This window comes from Meriones unguiculatus, chromosome 19 (assembly GCF_030254825.1).
Source record: "Meriones unguiculatus strain TT.TT164.6M chromosome 19, Bangor_MerUng_6.1, whole genome shotgun sequence".
In the NCBI taxonomy this organism is placed as follows: Eukaryota; Metazoa; Chordata; class Mammalia; order Rodentia; family Muridae; genus Meriones; species Meriones unguiculatus.
The window spans coordinates 44,248,998-44,263,694 of NC_083366.1; the positions used below are offsets into that span (position 1 = coordinate 44,248,998).

Consider the following 14,697-nt stretch of genomic DNA (forward strand, 5'->3'; position numbering starts at 1 on the left):
ATGGGGTAAGATGATCAATCCTCATTTAGAAAGACAGACGGGATGTGCATTGAACGTATGACAGGAGTCTACTGAGCGCATCTGAACGACTCTAACTAGCAGTGTTTTCAAAGCAAAGACTCATGACCAAACCTTTGGCAGAGTACAGGGAATCATAAGAAAGAAGGGGAGTTAGTCTGATGGGGAAAGGATAGGAGCTCCACAAGGACCAAATATATCTGGGCACAGGGTCTTTTCTGAGACTGACATTCAACCAAGGACCATGTATGGATATAACCTAGAACCTCCACTCAGATGTAGCCTGTGGTAGCTCAGTAACCAATTGGTTTCCCAAAGTGAGGGGAACAGGGACTATTTCTAACAGGAACTCGATGACTGGCTCTTTGGTCTCCCCACCCCCGAAGGGAGGAGCAGTCCTGTTAGGCCACAGAGGAGGGCTTTGCAGCCAGTCCTGAAGATACCTGATAAAACAGGATCAGATGAATGGGGAGGAGGTCCCCCCCATCAGTGGACTTGGAAAGGGGCACGGTGGAGATGAGGGAGGGAGGGAGGGAGGGACTGGGAGGGAATGAGGGATCAGGACACGGCTGGGATACAGAGTTAATAAAATGTAACTGATAAAAAAAAATAAAAGAAAAAAAAAAGGTAGAATGAAGCTGCCTATAACTGTAACCCTGTTCTGGGAATCTGGAGACAGTGGGGTTCCTGGAGTTTCTAGTTAACCCATCTAGCAAATCAGTGAGTATTATATTCAGTGAGATAACCTATCATTAAAAAGGGTAGAGACAGTCCCTGTTCCCATTACTAGGACACCCACTTGGATACTGAAATGTAATGGGCTACATCTGTGCAGGGGTTCTAGGTTATCTCCATGCATGCTACTTGGTTGGAGTATCAGTCTCACGGAAGACCCCTGGGCTCAGATTTTTGGTTCTGTTGTTCTCCTGTGGAGTTCCTGTTCTCTCCAGATCTTACTATTCCCCACTACTTTCATAAGATTCCCTTCAATCTGCCCAAAGTTTGGCTATAAATCTCAGCATCGGCTTTGATTGTCTGCAGGGCAGCACTTTACAGAGGCCCTCTGTGGCAGGCTCTAAATTTTTTCCCTGTTTTTTCCTTCCTCTGATGTCCATCCTCTTTGCCTTTCTGGAAGTGGATTGAGCATTTTAGCCAGAGTCCTCCCTCTTGATTAGTTTCTTTAGGTGTACAGATTTTAGCAGGTTTATCCTATATAATATGTCTAAATGAGTGAGTATATAACATATATGTCTTTCTGCCTTTGGGAGAGCTCTGTGAGGATTATCTTTTCCAGTTCCCACCATTTACCTGCAAATTTCATGATTGGCCTGCTCTTTGACCACTTCCCCCTGAGGGGGCAGCAGCCTTACCCATTCACAGAGGAAGACAATGAATGCACTCTTGGTGAGACCTGACAGACTAGGATCAGAATAGATGAAAAGCCCTCACCTAACAGGGGACTTGGGGAGGGGCATGCAGGAAGGGGAAGGGAGAGGTTGGGATGCAAGGTGGGAGAGAACCACAGGGGGGATACAAACTGAATAAAGTATAATTAATAAAACATAAAAATTTTAAAAAAGTGTAGAGAGTGAAGAATGGATAGGCCTACATATACATGTGTATATACATGTACAATTGCACATCTTGACATATACCACACACACAACATACATGAACATATATAGACACATCTATATGCACACATAGACACCCATATGAACATTTAATCACAAATACACACATGCCCACACAAACACACACATATAAACACTGATGTACCTGTCTTATTTTTGTGATAAAATACTCTAACAAATGCTGCTTAAGGGAGAAAGATTTTTTTCAAGTTCAGTTCTATGTCAATAATTCAGGATTAGGATTACTATATTTCTTACTAAATTTCATCTCCTAGCCTAGAAATATTTTCTTCTTATTACCTGTTACCGCAAACTTCTACTGCTTTGCTAATTTTTTTTCTAAAGCACAAACAGCTTGTGCACATACCTCAGAGTACTGTCTCCCCATATTTGTTGTCTTATCTTCTCTTTTTAAAGAAAAGTCTAAAAGTCTTGAAGAAGTGTCTTCAACTTCTTTCTTTACTGATATGTACCCAACAACTGCAGAAGGGCCCAAGTATAGAAATAACAAAATTTGCTTTAGTAGAGTGTTATTAGTAGTTTCCTGTGCTGACCTGTAAGTTAAGTGTGAGGATATGAAAGTTATTTGTTGTTGTAAAGTTTTCTTTTGGTAATCTAGGCTTAGGGGAAATTTTTCTTTTCAGTATGAATGTGGGCTTCACTTAGAGATAATGTATACTTTTTGTGCATAAGTGTATGTATCTGTACATATTTTTGTATATTTGTATATGCATATATATATACATATACATATATAATTTATATCTGACTTATGTACTTGGGAGAGAGAGAGCGTTCACAAGTTTTTGTGACAGTTACTTTGTAAAATTTCCAAACATAAAATTAAAAAAAATGGCAGAAAACAATCCTCAAATCTATGAAAAAAAATAAGAATAAATAACACCCAAGAAGATTTTACAAGACAAAACAGTTTAGAAGAGGATAAATCTTTTCATTGAGCATTGTATTCAGGTCATTATGATGAAAATAACATTTCTTTTGACTAGATTAAAATCAAGTTGAATACACCTGTTTGGGCATGGCAAGAATAAGTCCCTTTACTTATATCAAGCAGCTTTAGACTTCACCTCCTGCATTCCTCAAAAACACATTCACTTTATGAGAAGAGATGACAGACTGGTTCCGAAAACTGTGAATTTAGAAGTTGTGTATTATCTCCTCTTCAGTGATAATTCAGCATAAAATTGCACTTGCAGTAGAAGAAATTTCTGGGAATAAATTTACTGGAACTTGATTTAAATATTACTCAGAAAGTGCTAATGAAATTAAGAGACGAAAGGAAAAAATAAATATGAGAACAAGGCTCATGGGAGGTCAAATGAGGGAAGATCTGCACTGTGACCAATCTAGGATATCCAAGGAAATGCTGACTAGACAGAATGTGTGGGAGATATGAGCAGCAAAATGTCTGTAAACAGAAAAAATGGGGGAAATGATGAGACACTGCTTTCCACTCAACTCCCTACTGCAGGAAACAGATGTCTGAGATGGACAGCATATGTGGTAAAATCAGCAGGTTGACTAATACTACATTCCTAAAAATATGTTAGGCAGGACCTGAGGACATCTTAAAGGAAAAAGCCATGTCAATTTGCCAGGAAGACTAGAATTCCTGGGTATCCAAAATCACTGGGGCTAAAGGCAATAGTGGAAGAATGAGGAAATACATCAGGGAACATAAAACTTACTCTAGCGATAGGCAATTATGTCTGCCCCCCAAAGTACTCTATATACATCTCAGTCACATAAATAGGATTGCTGTGTGGAGGTAAAGTAGGAAAACAAGCTGCACAAAAGGTTTGAAATATGTTGCATGACGCTGTGAAAGTTATGTTGATTTGTAGCTGAAGAAAGGGGAGTCTGTGGGGAGATTATGCACCCAAACTTGGGTACTTTCCTAAAATACTGTTGACAGATAAAAAGCTTCAGGCGATTAAGACCAAGCAAGAAATTGGTGATAAGTTGAACTAAACTTGAGGTGTATTAAGCTTGGCTGTTCGGAGTGTGACCTGTTCTTTCTTCACCCATAGCCAGATGCCAACTCTTCCTTGATCATATGTCACAGTCCCAGGTACAGCAACCAAAACTGATCATAGCGCTGTCATAAGGTCATAGGCTTAGAAAAGAAGTAATGAAGCCACCCATGCTAACCCACACAACTGTGTGCTTTGGAAGGAAAAAACAATATACATTTGGGGATTGTCTATGATGTGCAACTCCAATGCTAAAATGTAATAAATATTCACTTATATACAGAACCAGAAAGTGAATTTATGGTTTCCTGAAGCAGGTACTATTTGTCTACTGAAATGGTGAATCTCTATACAACTTCCATTACATATATACAACCTCTGTACAGATTACTTATTTGGTGAGACATCAGAAAGGATACAAATGAGGCTGTTAAATATTTCATAAGAAAGAATATACATGAAGGTGAATGTACCTGTGAGAACCACATGTTTATTCAATAAAATCCCAGATTACAGACTGAGTTCATTTCATAAGACTGATTTGAAAGATGGGTTTCTGAGGCCACTTACAAAGAGCCAGCCACCCAGTTCCTGTCGAGTCAGAGACGGTTCCTGTTTCCCTTACTATGGTACCCACTTGGACACTGAACTGCCATGGGCTACATCTGAGCAGGGGTTCTAGGTTATATCCATGAATGGTCCTTGGTTGGAGTATGAGTCTCAGAAAAACATCTCTGTGCCCAGGTTTTTTGGTTCTGTTGCTCTCCTTGTGTAGCTCCTTTCCTCTCCAGGTCCTACTATCTCCCCCTGCTTTCATAGGATTCCCTGTACTCTGCACAAAGTTTGGTCAAAAGTCTCAGCATCTACTTTGAAACACTGTTGGGTAGAGTCTTTCAGAGGCCCTCTGTTTTAGGTTCCTGTCCAGGTTCCTGTTTTCTCCTTCTTCCAATGTCCATCCCATTTGTCATTCTGAGTGAGGATTGATCACTCACACCATTCTTGCAGCTGTATCTTCTTTTGAATGAACACCAGAACTAAATAGTTGGCCTAAACCCTGTAGGTCGCATGAATTCTCTGTTACCAGCATGAAGAAATTGCTTTGCATTGAAGGGGAAAATTCCTCTATGTTGAGTGGCTACCTAAATCTGTCAGCCACTAGAGAGTTGATTTTGGAGAACTGTCATCAGTGTTGCTATGACCAAAGTGCTAATTCTAGCAGTGAGTGTATAACACTGTTTTCACTAGGGCAATAGTGGCACGATAGTTTTTTGTACATTGAATTTCTGATATAATTAATACTGATTCCAAGAAGAATCTGTACTCGGTATTATATGCCAATGCATATTCATTACCTTGAGGGGCCATTATACCTAGAGATAATTTAGGGATTTTTGTTGCTGTCATAGTTAAATACATCTGATGTCTTTTAAACTGACTTTTAAATACGTAAATTAAGCATGTGGGTTATTTTGACCGTCATCTTAGGTTTTCAAGTATCACTATTTATTTATTGATTACTGGCAGAGATTCATAAAAATAACACCATAGATAATTTATTTATGTTGTGTCATGTTGGTCAAATATTTAATAAGGAATCCTTCTCTGTCCATAAACATTATGAAAGAGATGATAGAAAATATTAGAATCTAAGGAAGTAGAAGTAATTATGAACAACAATTTTTTCCTGACCTTTTGTCATCAGGCTGCTAAGTTGGCTTCAGAGATATCAAAACTATCTTAGACAGTAATCATGACCCAGGAAGAAGCAAAAAGAAATCCTCCAGAAAGAGATAAGTATGTGATAATAAATCTGCTAACATTCCCTGGAGATATACAGACATGGTTCATGTATGAACATGAGTTCTTGCTGTTGCACGGCGATGCATACCCTTGGGGCTTATCTGCTAGTATATATAGTAGGAGGAAACTAGCTGAATGCATGACTCCAGTGAAGCAGCTCACCAGAGTCAGCACTCATCCTGCCTGGGAACTCCTCAGGAATGGAGCTGCCATTGAGTCAACGTCACTTCTGTAAGTGCATTTTCATCTATGTCTCTCTATGAAAAAGATTCAATGAAATTGTTTGTTTAGTTTGTTTTAATGAAGTTCTTAGGAATCTTTGATGTTTAATCTGACATGAACAAATACTTGTTCATAGTTTTGCAAAAAAAAAAAAAAATACTCCACGTAGATTTTTTTACATCTTTTAAAATTATTTTCTTGAAAGGTATTTTACAAGTATACAAGAGTGCAGGGAATTTTATGTTTTTAACCTTAGTGGTAGATATCACCATTTTAGACACTGATGGAACAAAGATAACACAGTTTATCTGTTTGCTTTCTCTACGTATTTGACAATAACTAAAGACATGATTACTAATACAAAAGATGAAGAGAATGCTGTCCTAAAATACGATGTCACTTTGGAATTGCTAAGTTATAAGTGGGTTGATCTGGAATCATAGGAATGAAGGGTGAGATAGAAAGACCTGGAGGGGACTGGAGCTCCACAAGGAGATCAACAGAAACAAATAATGTGGGCATAGTGGTCTTTTCTGAGACTGATACTCCAACCAAGGACCATTAATGGATATAACCTAGAACCCATGCTCAGATGTAGCCTACAGCAGCTCAGTCTTCAAATGGGCACCGTTGTAAAGGGAACAGGGGCTGTCTCTGACATGAACTCAGTGGCTGGCTCTAATGATCATCACCCCCTGAGGGGAAGCAGCCTAACCAGGCCACAGAGGAAGACAATGCAGCAAGTCCTGATGAAACCTACAGGCTAGGGTGGGATGGAAGGGAAAGAGGACCTCCCCTATCAGTGGACTGGGGAAGGGTCATGGGAGGAGAAGAGAGAAGGAACATGGGCTTGAAAAGCGATGAGGGAGGGGGCTACAGCTGCAATACAAAATGAATAAATTATAATAAATAAAATAATTAAAAATTTAAAAATCTTCAAGAGTTTGGTAACAAAAAGTGAGCTTAAACTCCAAGGTTACCACATCATCTTAATAAGGGCTTAAATGTACTACAGAATTAATTTCAGTTACAGACATTCGTAAATTGTAGAAGCACTCCTGAAACAGAAGTAATGGGAAATGACTTGCTTCTCAAATTGTTATAGAGTAAAACACATTAACTTGCCTAAATACTCTCAGTAATTATATCTATCATGCCAGATAGTCAATACCAAGTCATGTAGTAAAGAAAACTTCAGACAGATAAAACTTTTCTCAATCAGGTGAATCTTGTAAACCTCAGTCAATACATTATTCCTAAGTGGCTCTTCTTTCTATGTGGCAGGGACACTCCTGCTTTTGGTGGTGTCCAACCTACTGCTGTGGGAGAAAGCTGCAGCAATTCTTCCATGTCTTACCAAAGAGGGAGGCTGTATGGACCCCCTTGTGGAAACATTTAACAATACCATCAATAGAGCTGTAACAATCCGTAGTCTTGCTGAGCAAATGGATGAAGAATTTGTAAGTACCTCCACCTTTATACTAATGTTTGAATTGTGCTGGAACCTGAGACATTAAGCATCACAACTCAAATATCAGAAAATATAACTTCTTTGGTAAAGGACATACCAACTACTGATAGATGGAAAGGGTCAACTGGACAGTTTCATAAAATATCAATGAATCTAATGATTTTTCTACATTTTCTCTGTTTTTGTGAAAAAAAAAAAAAACTATACTTGAGACCTTTACAAATATGACTAGGGAGTGAATTCTGATTTCCTATTGTTACATTCAAGGAAATGAATTTATATTGGTCGTGTTCATTTAGGGCAGTTAAGATATTTACTCTAATTGTGGACTGTGCAGTGAACTATATATTTGGAACACAGGTAAACTATGACATGTAAGAGGCAAGAATAAAGATAGAGAGACAGAGAGAAAGATAAAGGGAGAGAGTGAAAGAGAGAAAGCGGAATAGAAAGGAAGGGAAAGAGAAAGAGAGAGATGAAAGAAAAAAGGGAGGAATAAAGGAAGGAAGAAATCCAGATTTCTAAGAAGTCCATAAATACTAGTTATTGTGGTTTAAGAATTTATAGTGTTAGAATTTGTCCAATATCAGGGCAGAATTAGAAGTATATCTGTTCCTTTCAGGCTGACTGATACACTTCATTTCTCAAAGTCAGAAAATCCAAAGAAAATAAATAGACAAACCTTCAAAATGATGGGCATCAAGAGAATGTGATTCTGTTTGAAATAAACATGTTTTTATGTTAGTTTTTTCTGACTAGATGTTATTTTTTTTTCCTCTTAACATGACTCAGTTCCGCAATGATGGCTCTTCCATATATTTTAGGAATTTTGTAAGTACCTAACTTCTTTCCAGCTGCTATTCAACGAAGCCTCATGCCAATGACTGCAACTTATATAAGAAAGCATTATTGTGTATTATTTTTCTTATTCTTAACTGACAGTTTTTCAACTTCTTAACCTTCACAATAATTACTAACCTTTCATGAGTTAGCTGATTATTAGAAATAAATAAGATATCCTAAATCATATATTTAATACTATTTGATATTTCATTAATCATACAATTACTAATGGAGTGACTAAATTTAATATTTTCTCATTTTGTACACTTAATTTTATTTATTTATTTATTTTTTTCAATGCAGTTTATTCAGGAACATTGGACAATCCTCGGACCCCGGGGAAAGCCAGCCCACAGCTTAAATAGCCTCTGGGTAGCCAACCCAGGCGTGCCACGGGGGCAATGCAGATAGGTCCACATACATAGAAGCAAGCCAGATCCTCGGCCTTAGCCAAATGTGGAGTTGTTCGTGACAGAGAGCACTCACCATCGGGAAGGTGGAAGGCAGAAACCAGCTCCATCTTTAAGGCATAGCATTCCGCAGCTCTCTACAGTTCCCCCTTTTTGTTTTAGACGCATCAGGCAAGAGTAGAGGTCTGATCTCTGATATTAGAAATAAATTGGGACTTTGTACAGATGTTCATTTAGGTGTCATCCACCCAAAGAGCATCAGACCCGTCCGATACCTTTTTCTCAGAGGCGGGACCTGGGGCATCAACCCGCATGCAATCAGACATGCTCTTCTCTGGGTCCAAAGCGGCTGACCCTGAGTGCAGTGCTTAGCCTCGCATCCTGAGCGTAACATTTTAGCTTTTTATGGTATCCAACCATGCTTGGGGAGAATGTCCTGCTTCAATGGCTGTAAAGGCCTGAATGATCATGGCTGCATCACACTGTTGTGAGACTCTAATCTTGCATATATACCACAGGCAAACCAAGGAGACCAATACCAGAAGGCCTGCTAACGCTCCCATGCCCACCCATTCCTTCAGATGATTCATGGCGGCAGCAATCCATGTTGATAATCCTGTGGCTAGTCCTGCGTCCACTCCGGTAGAATTTACTGTGACAATGGCCACTCTCAGCTGCTCCATCGTAGTATCGAATTCTCCAGTCCAATTACCTAAAATATAGCTCAACAATTGTTTAGACAGATTTGCAGCGCAGGAGAAATTCTCATGTTGTATGCTAGTGACACAAAGTCCAGCATACTTTCATTGACAGCCAGGTTGAGCGATTTGCCATAGGGTATCAATTTGCTCCTGCAAGAGGTCAAATCTGATTGAACACCATCAAGCTTCCTTTTAGTTGAGCATTAATTCCTTTATGTATAACTAAGGCATGAGCTACATTGGCTAAATGATTATTCAGGGTCTGAGCCGTCTGCCCAGTATGACTCATGGCTAATGCCCTGGTGGTAGCTCCAACATCCGTCAATGAGATGGTAGTAACAATGGTGGCTGTAGTTCCAAGATCCCTTTTCTGTCTGAAGAGAGTCATAGCGTGAGGGGCATCAATGGGCATAGGCACCCAGTGAGGCATGCGAGTAACCAGGGCATACCTAACTTTACTAGCATTCCAGCATTGGGCAAAAAAGCAAGTATCATTACCACAATTACTTGGCTCTATCTGGCTAATAATGAATAAAAATGGGGGATATAGACAAACAGGTGTGGGCTTATAGGAAATATTATGAGAAGCCTTAACCCCTCGTTGGAACATCCTGTGTCAGTTCTAGAACTAGCAGTGGTGGTGTCCGAGGTCTGAGTAGGTTCAGGAGACCATTGCCCCCAGGGGCGAGACGTGCTCCATGCCAATTGACTAACTCCATGTTTTCCTCCAATTTTGAAAGTCATTTAAGGTTCTTAAATTATTTTTTTCCCTTTTTTCTTAAATTTTTCATCAATTACACTTTATTCATTCTGCATCCCCCCATAAGCCCCTCCCTCCTCCCATCCCAATCCCACCCTCCCTCCTCCCTCTGCTTGCAACCCCTGCACAGATGTAGCCCAGGGCAGTTCAGAGTCCAATTGGGTTACATAGTAATGTGAAGAGGGACTGCCTCTGACATAATCTGATTGGCCTGCTCTTTGATCACCTCCCCCTGGGGGGGAGCAGCCTGTACACTTAATTTTAAATAGTCTATCTTTCATTTGTAATTTTGTAACAAGAGAGACACAATTTCATTTTACAACTATTACAATCTTTGTATTACAGAGCTACGTATTCAATGTTCAATTAAGAAATTTATAATTCTGATACCTAAGTAGGTCAATATCAGTATTTACAGAAAAAAACAGAAAGATTAATAAATATGTGCTATGGCATCCTGCTTAAATACTAGATAAAGATGATAATTAAAACATTTAATTCATGATAAATTTACTTCTTTCTGTGTTTGCCTTCCAAATAGTAACTTTTAGAAAAATTAGGAATACAGGAGAATAAGAAGAAGAAGTTCTAAAGTTGGGTGAAGAGCCAAATTAAGATGCAGATACATGAGTCTAAGAATTAGTTGGTGGTCAGTTTCTTAATTCCTTAATATTGGTTTTTATGAAGTTTTATGATTAAAATTTAGATAACCAACAACGACATTATTATTCTGTTAATGAAGTCATTTCTATAATTTCTGAAAATAAACTGATTTTTTTTTTTGTTTTTTCATTTGCAGCTTTCAAAAATGATTAGGGAGGATTATCGTAGCTTCAGGGCCAGAACTCACTGCCACTCCAGCATCACGAACCCTCCAGATTGGGGAACTGAACACACAAATATCGCAGTAAGGAAATGTCCTTGTTTTATACTAGGTATAAATACGTGATATATAGCTAGGAGTATATATAGCTGGATCTTGAGTTATTCCTTATTGTCTGAGACAGCACCAGATTGATTTCCAATGAGGTTGCACTAGTTTACATTCCCACTAGTAATGGAGGAGGGTTCCCCACAGCCTCTCCAGCATGTATTGTCACTTGAGTTTTGATCTTAGCCATTCTGATGGGTGTAGAGTGAAATCTCTGGGTTGTTTTGATTTGTATTTCCCTGAGGACTAAGAATGTTGAGCATTTCTTTAAGTGTTTTTCTGCCATTCTATGTTCGTCTATTGAGAATTTTCTGTTTAGTTCTGTACTCCATTTTTCTTTGGACTATCTGGTTTCTTGCTGTATAATTTTTTGAGTATGCAACAAGGACATTTGCTCTACCATTTTCATAGCAGCTTTATTTATAATAACCAGAACATAGAAACAACCCAGATGTCCCTCAACTGAAGGATTGTGGTACATTTAGAAAATGGAATACTACTCAGCAATTAAAAACAACGAAATCATGAAATTTTCAGGCAAATGGTGGGAACCAGAAAAGATCATCTTGAGTGACGTATCCTAAAAGCAGAAAGACACACATGGAATACTCATTCATAATGGAATATCAGACATATAATATAGGATAAACATACTAAAATCTTTACACATAAAAAAGTTAAGCAAGAAGGAGGACCCTGGATAAGTTGCTCAAACTTCATTCAGGAAGGGAAATGCAGTTGACATTGGAAGAGCAGGAAAACAGTAAGTAGGACAGATGCCTACCACAGAGGATCTCTGAAAAAACTCAACCCAGTTAGGTATCAAAACAGATACTGAGAGTCATAGCCAAACATTGGACACAGTACAGAGAATCTTATGAAAGAAGGTGGAGAAAGAATAACCTGGAAAAGACAGGAGCTCCACAAGAAGAGCAAAAGAACCACAAAATCGGGGCCCAGAAATACTTGCTGAGACTGATACTCCAGGCAAGGACCATTCATGAAGATTAACCTAGAACACTTACAAGCTGTAGCCTGTGGCATTTCAGTATCCAAGTGGGTACCCTAGTAAGGGGAGCAGGGGTTGTCTCTGACATGAACTCAGTGACTTGCTCTTTGATCACCTCCACCTGACAGGGGAAGCAACCTTACCATACCAAGAAGGAAGACAAGGCAACCAATCCTGATGAGACCTGATAGGCTAGGGTCAGGTGGAAGGCAAGGAGGAATTCCCCTATCAGTGGACCTGGAAGGGGTATGGGAGGAGGAAGGCAGGGCAGGATTGCTAGGGCAGGATTAGGAATGAATGAGGGAGGGAATGAGAGAGGTGGCTACAGCTGGGATACAAATAAATAAATTGTAATAAATTTATAAAAGAAATTTAAAAAGAAAAAATAACAAGGTGAGTTTTCTTAATGTACTATATGTTTGGCTGTGTTCATTTTTCAGGAATTATGATAGATACATTAAAAATGTATACAGAAAAAAATGGATATAAAGTATGAAAAAATACATTATATTCTTGATAAATTCTAAATAAAATCAATTAACCAATAATAATGTGAATTCTTAAATAGTCCATTTAGTAGTAAGTATTTTAGGAATGATTTACAGTGAAATTTTCTTAGTATCTTTTAGGGTTCTTTTAGCTAAACCCTAAAGGAAAGCCCATTCATGAGTGCCATGCTCTCTTCATTGTATCTTTGTTCTAATTTCTTAAATTTATATAGAAAATCACAAATGTGTACATTAATGAATGTCATAATATATTGGGTGTGCATAAATCCCTGAGTGAAAATGATTTGAGCCTCTTGTCCCTGTCTGGTGATATCTCTGTTTCCTCAGTCAAATCTTATTGGTCCCTATTGAGTCCCAGAAAGACCTGTTTTACCAATTGATAGACAAATAAACAAATAATAAATATCTCACTAGAGCAGATGCTGTTAGAGTTTCATAGGGAGAACAAAACTTGATAACCTAATCTCAGAAAAAGTACCAATTTATGAGCATTGTAATCCCTTTCATTTTCATAGACGATATAGTTTAAATTTTACATTCCAGACCATGTATCATCTTTACAACATGGGTCATATTTACACAGTAAAAACATTTGTCAATTCAGCTTCTTCACATGAGCATTGCATGAAAATCCTACTTCACTGAAATTGTTTTAATGTAATAAGGTAATGTTTCTATTGTGTTTCCTCAGACCGAAAAATATTTAAAAATGCTGATCAATTTTGTGGGTGCCTGGGATGCCCCTCTGTACAATCTGGTGGTTGAACTGAGTGCCATGGACGATGTTCCTGAAACTATCCTTTCAAAAGCCAAAGAGATTGAAGAGAACAACAGAGAACTCCTGGATGACCTTAGATGGATACTCACCAAGGTGAGAAAATTTCCGTTAGTTATTCTCATTCATAAGAGAGGTGGGTTGTCTAAATTAAAATAAATGGAAATATTTTATATTTCCAGACTAAATTGCAAATGTCTGATCTTGTGGATAATGTTCTCCTAAGACAGTGGTTCTCAACATGTGGGTCAGGACTCCTCTGGGGGTTTAAGGACCCTTTCACAGCAGTTGCCTATCAGATATCTTGTATATCATGTATTTACATTATGACTATTTCCAAAAATCACAATTATATAGTAGCAACAAAAAATATTTTATGGATGGTGTTCACTATAACTTGGGAAAGTTGACAACCACTGGACTATGAGATTGCTGGCAGCTCCAATTCTTCTCAGAGACGCTTCTCATCACTACCACTCTGGCGATCATAATTAAACACAACTGTTACTATTAAATGTTTAGAGGACTCCTGTCCTGGATAGACTGAAAGAGCTCAGCTCCATCTAAAATGGTCATTACTAGGATTCATATATTAAATCACCATCTGATACACATTACATGTCAGATTTTCATTCATAACCTTCATGGAAATGGATTTAGTTGAAATGTATAAACAAATGGTGGTGCATATCAGCTTCTGTGATATACAAATGACATGTTAGAGTGTCCTAAATGAGAAACTGACACTAGCTCTTCTAATATCCCAGAGTCAAAGTGAAACTTTCTACTTTCCCTCTGTTTCTGAAAAGAAGTACTTACTTGTCCTTGATCCATTGTTTATTAGAACACATACATGTGAGTCTTAATCATACTACCTAAAAGATGAACTTCTTGACAGTCTCCTGGCCTACATAAATGAAAACCCATACCTTTGATGGAAGCAGTACATTTCTGATTGTATTTTTCTGATTGCACATATAAGAAACAAGGAACACTAACAATATACTCAACAACTAACTGTTATTTTGATTTTTAGGCCTATCCTACAGAAAAGACACAGGAAAATTTCCCAAGCTGGCAACATCTTCCATACATAAAATCAAGTCTCAGAAATTATAAGTTTTGGGCAATATTTAACCTTTCCAGCTGCCTATGCGAAGATATATACTTCACTATATTTCATCTCAAAGCACTGAGGTGTCGAATAACCAGAGAAAATTGTTAAGTGCACATCAACCCTGTCTGCTTCGGAGGTGGTCCATGACAGTCCATCGCTGAGAAGTTTCTTCTAACTTTATACCTTTTGAATGCATATGTGGGTATAATCTGTCTCCTTTTACATAATAAAAAGCATTTTCTTTAGAAATATCCAAGTCTGAAAAGCCTATTTTCTTTTGTTCAAGTGAATAAAATGCCTATCAATAAAGTTAGGTTACCCCAATCATATTTATCACTAACAATAGATGTTAACCTTAAAAATAAATGTATGGTTTACTTCAATAATCTCATATTTTGCCTCACAGAAAAGGAGAACGTTATTATCAGAGTGTAAAACTCTAATTAACAAAGTGTAAAACTCTAATCCATGTATACTAACAGGAAATATAAGCCATAATGCTT

The 14,697-nt window shown here is 38.1% G+C and overlaps 1 protein-coding gene across 1 annotated transcript; it reads left to right on the plus strand.

Annotated features, from left to right (window-relative positions):
• The first annotated feature begins 5,646 nt into the window (after positions 1–5,646).
• On the plus strand, positions 5,647–14,302 carry LOC110565644 (prolactin-8A9-like). Its single transcript, XM_021663375.1, has 6 exons — positions 5,647–5,677; positions 6,953–7,128; positions 7,932–7,970; positions 10,653–10,760; positions 12,994–13,173; positions 14,114–14,302. Exons 1-6 carry the CDS (start codon positions 5,647–5,649, stop codon positions 14,300–14,302), a joined length of 723 nt encoding a protein of 240 aa, XP_021519050.1.
• Positions 14,303–14,697: the final 395 nt, after the last annotated feature.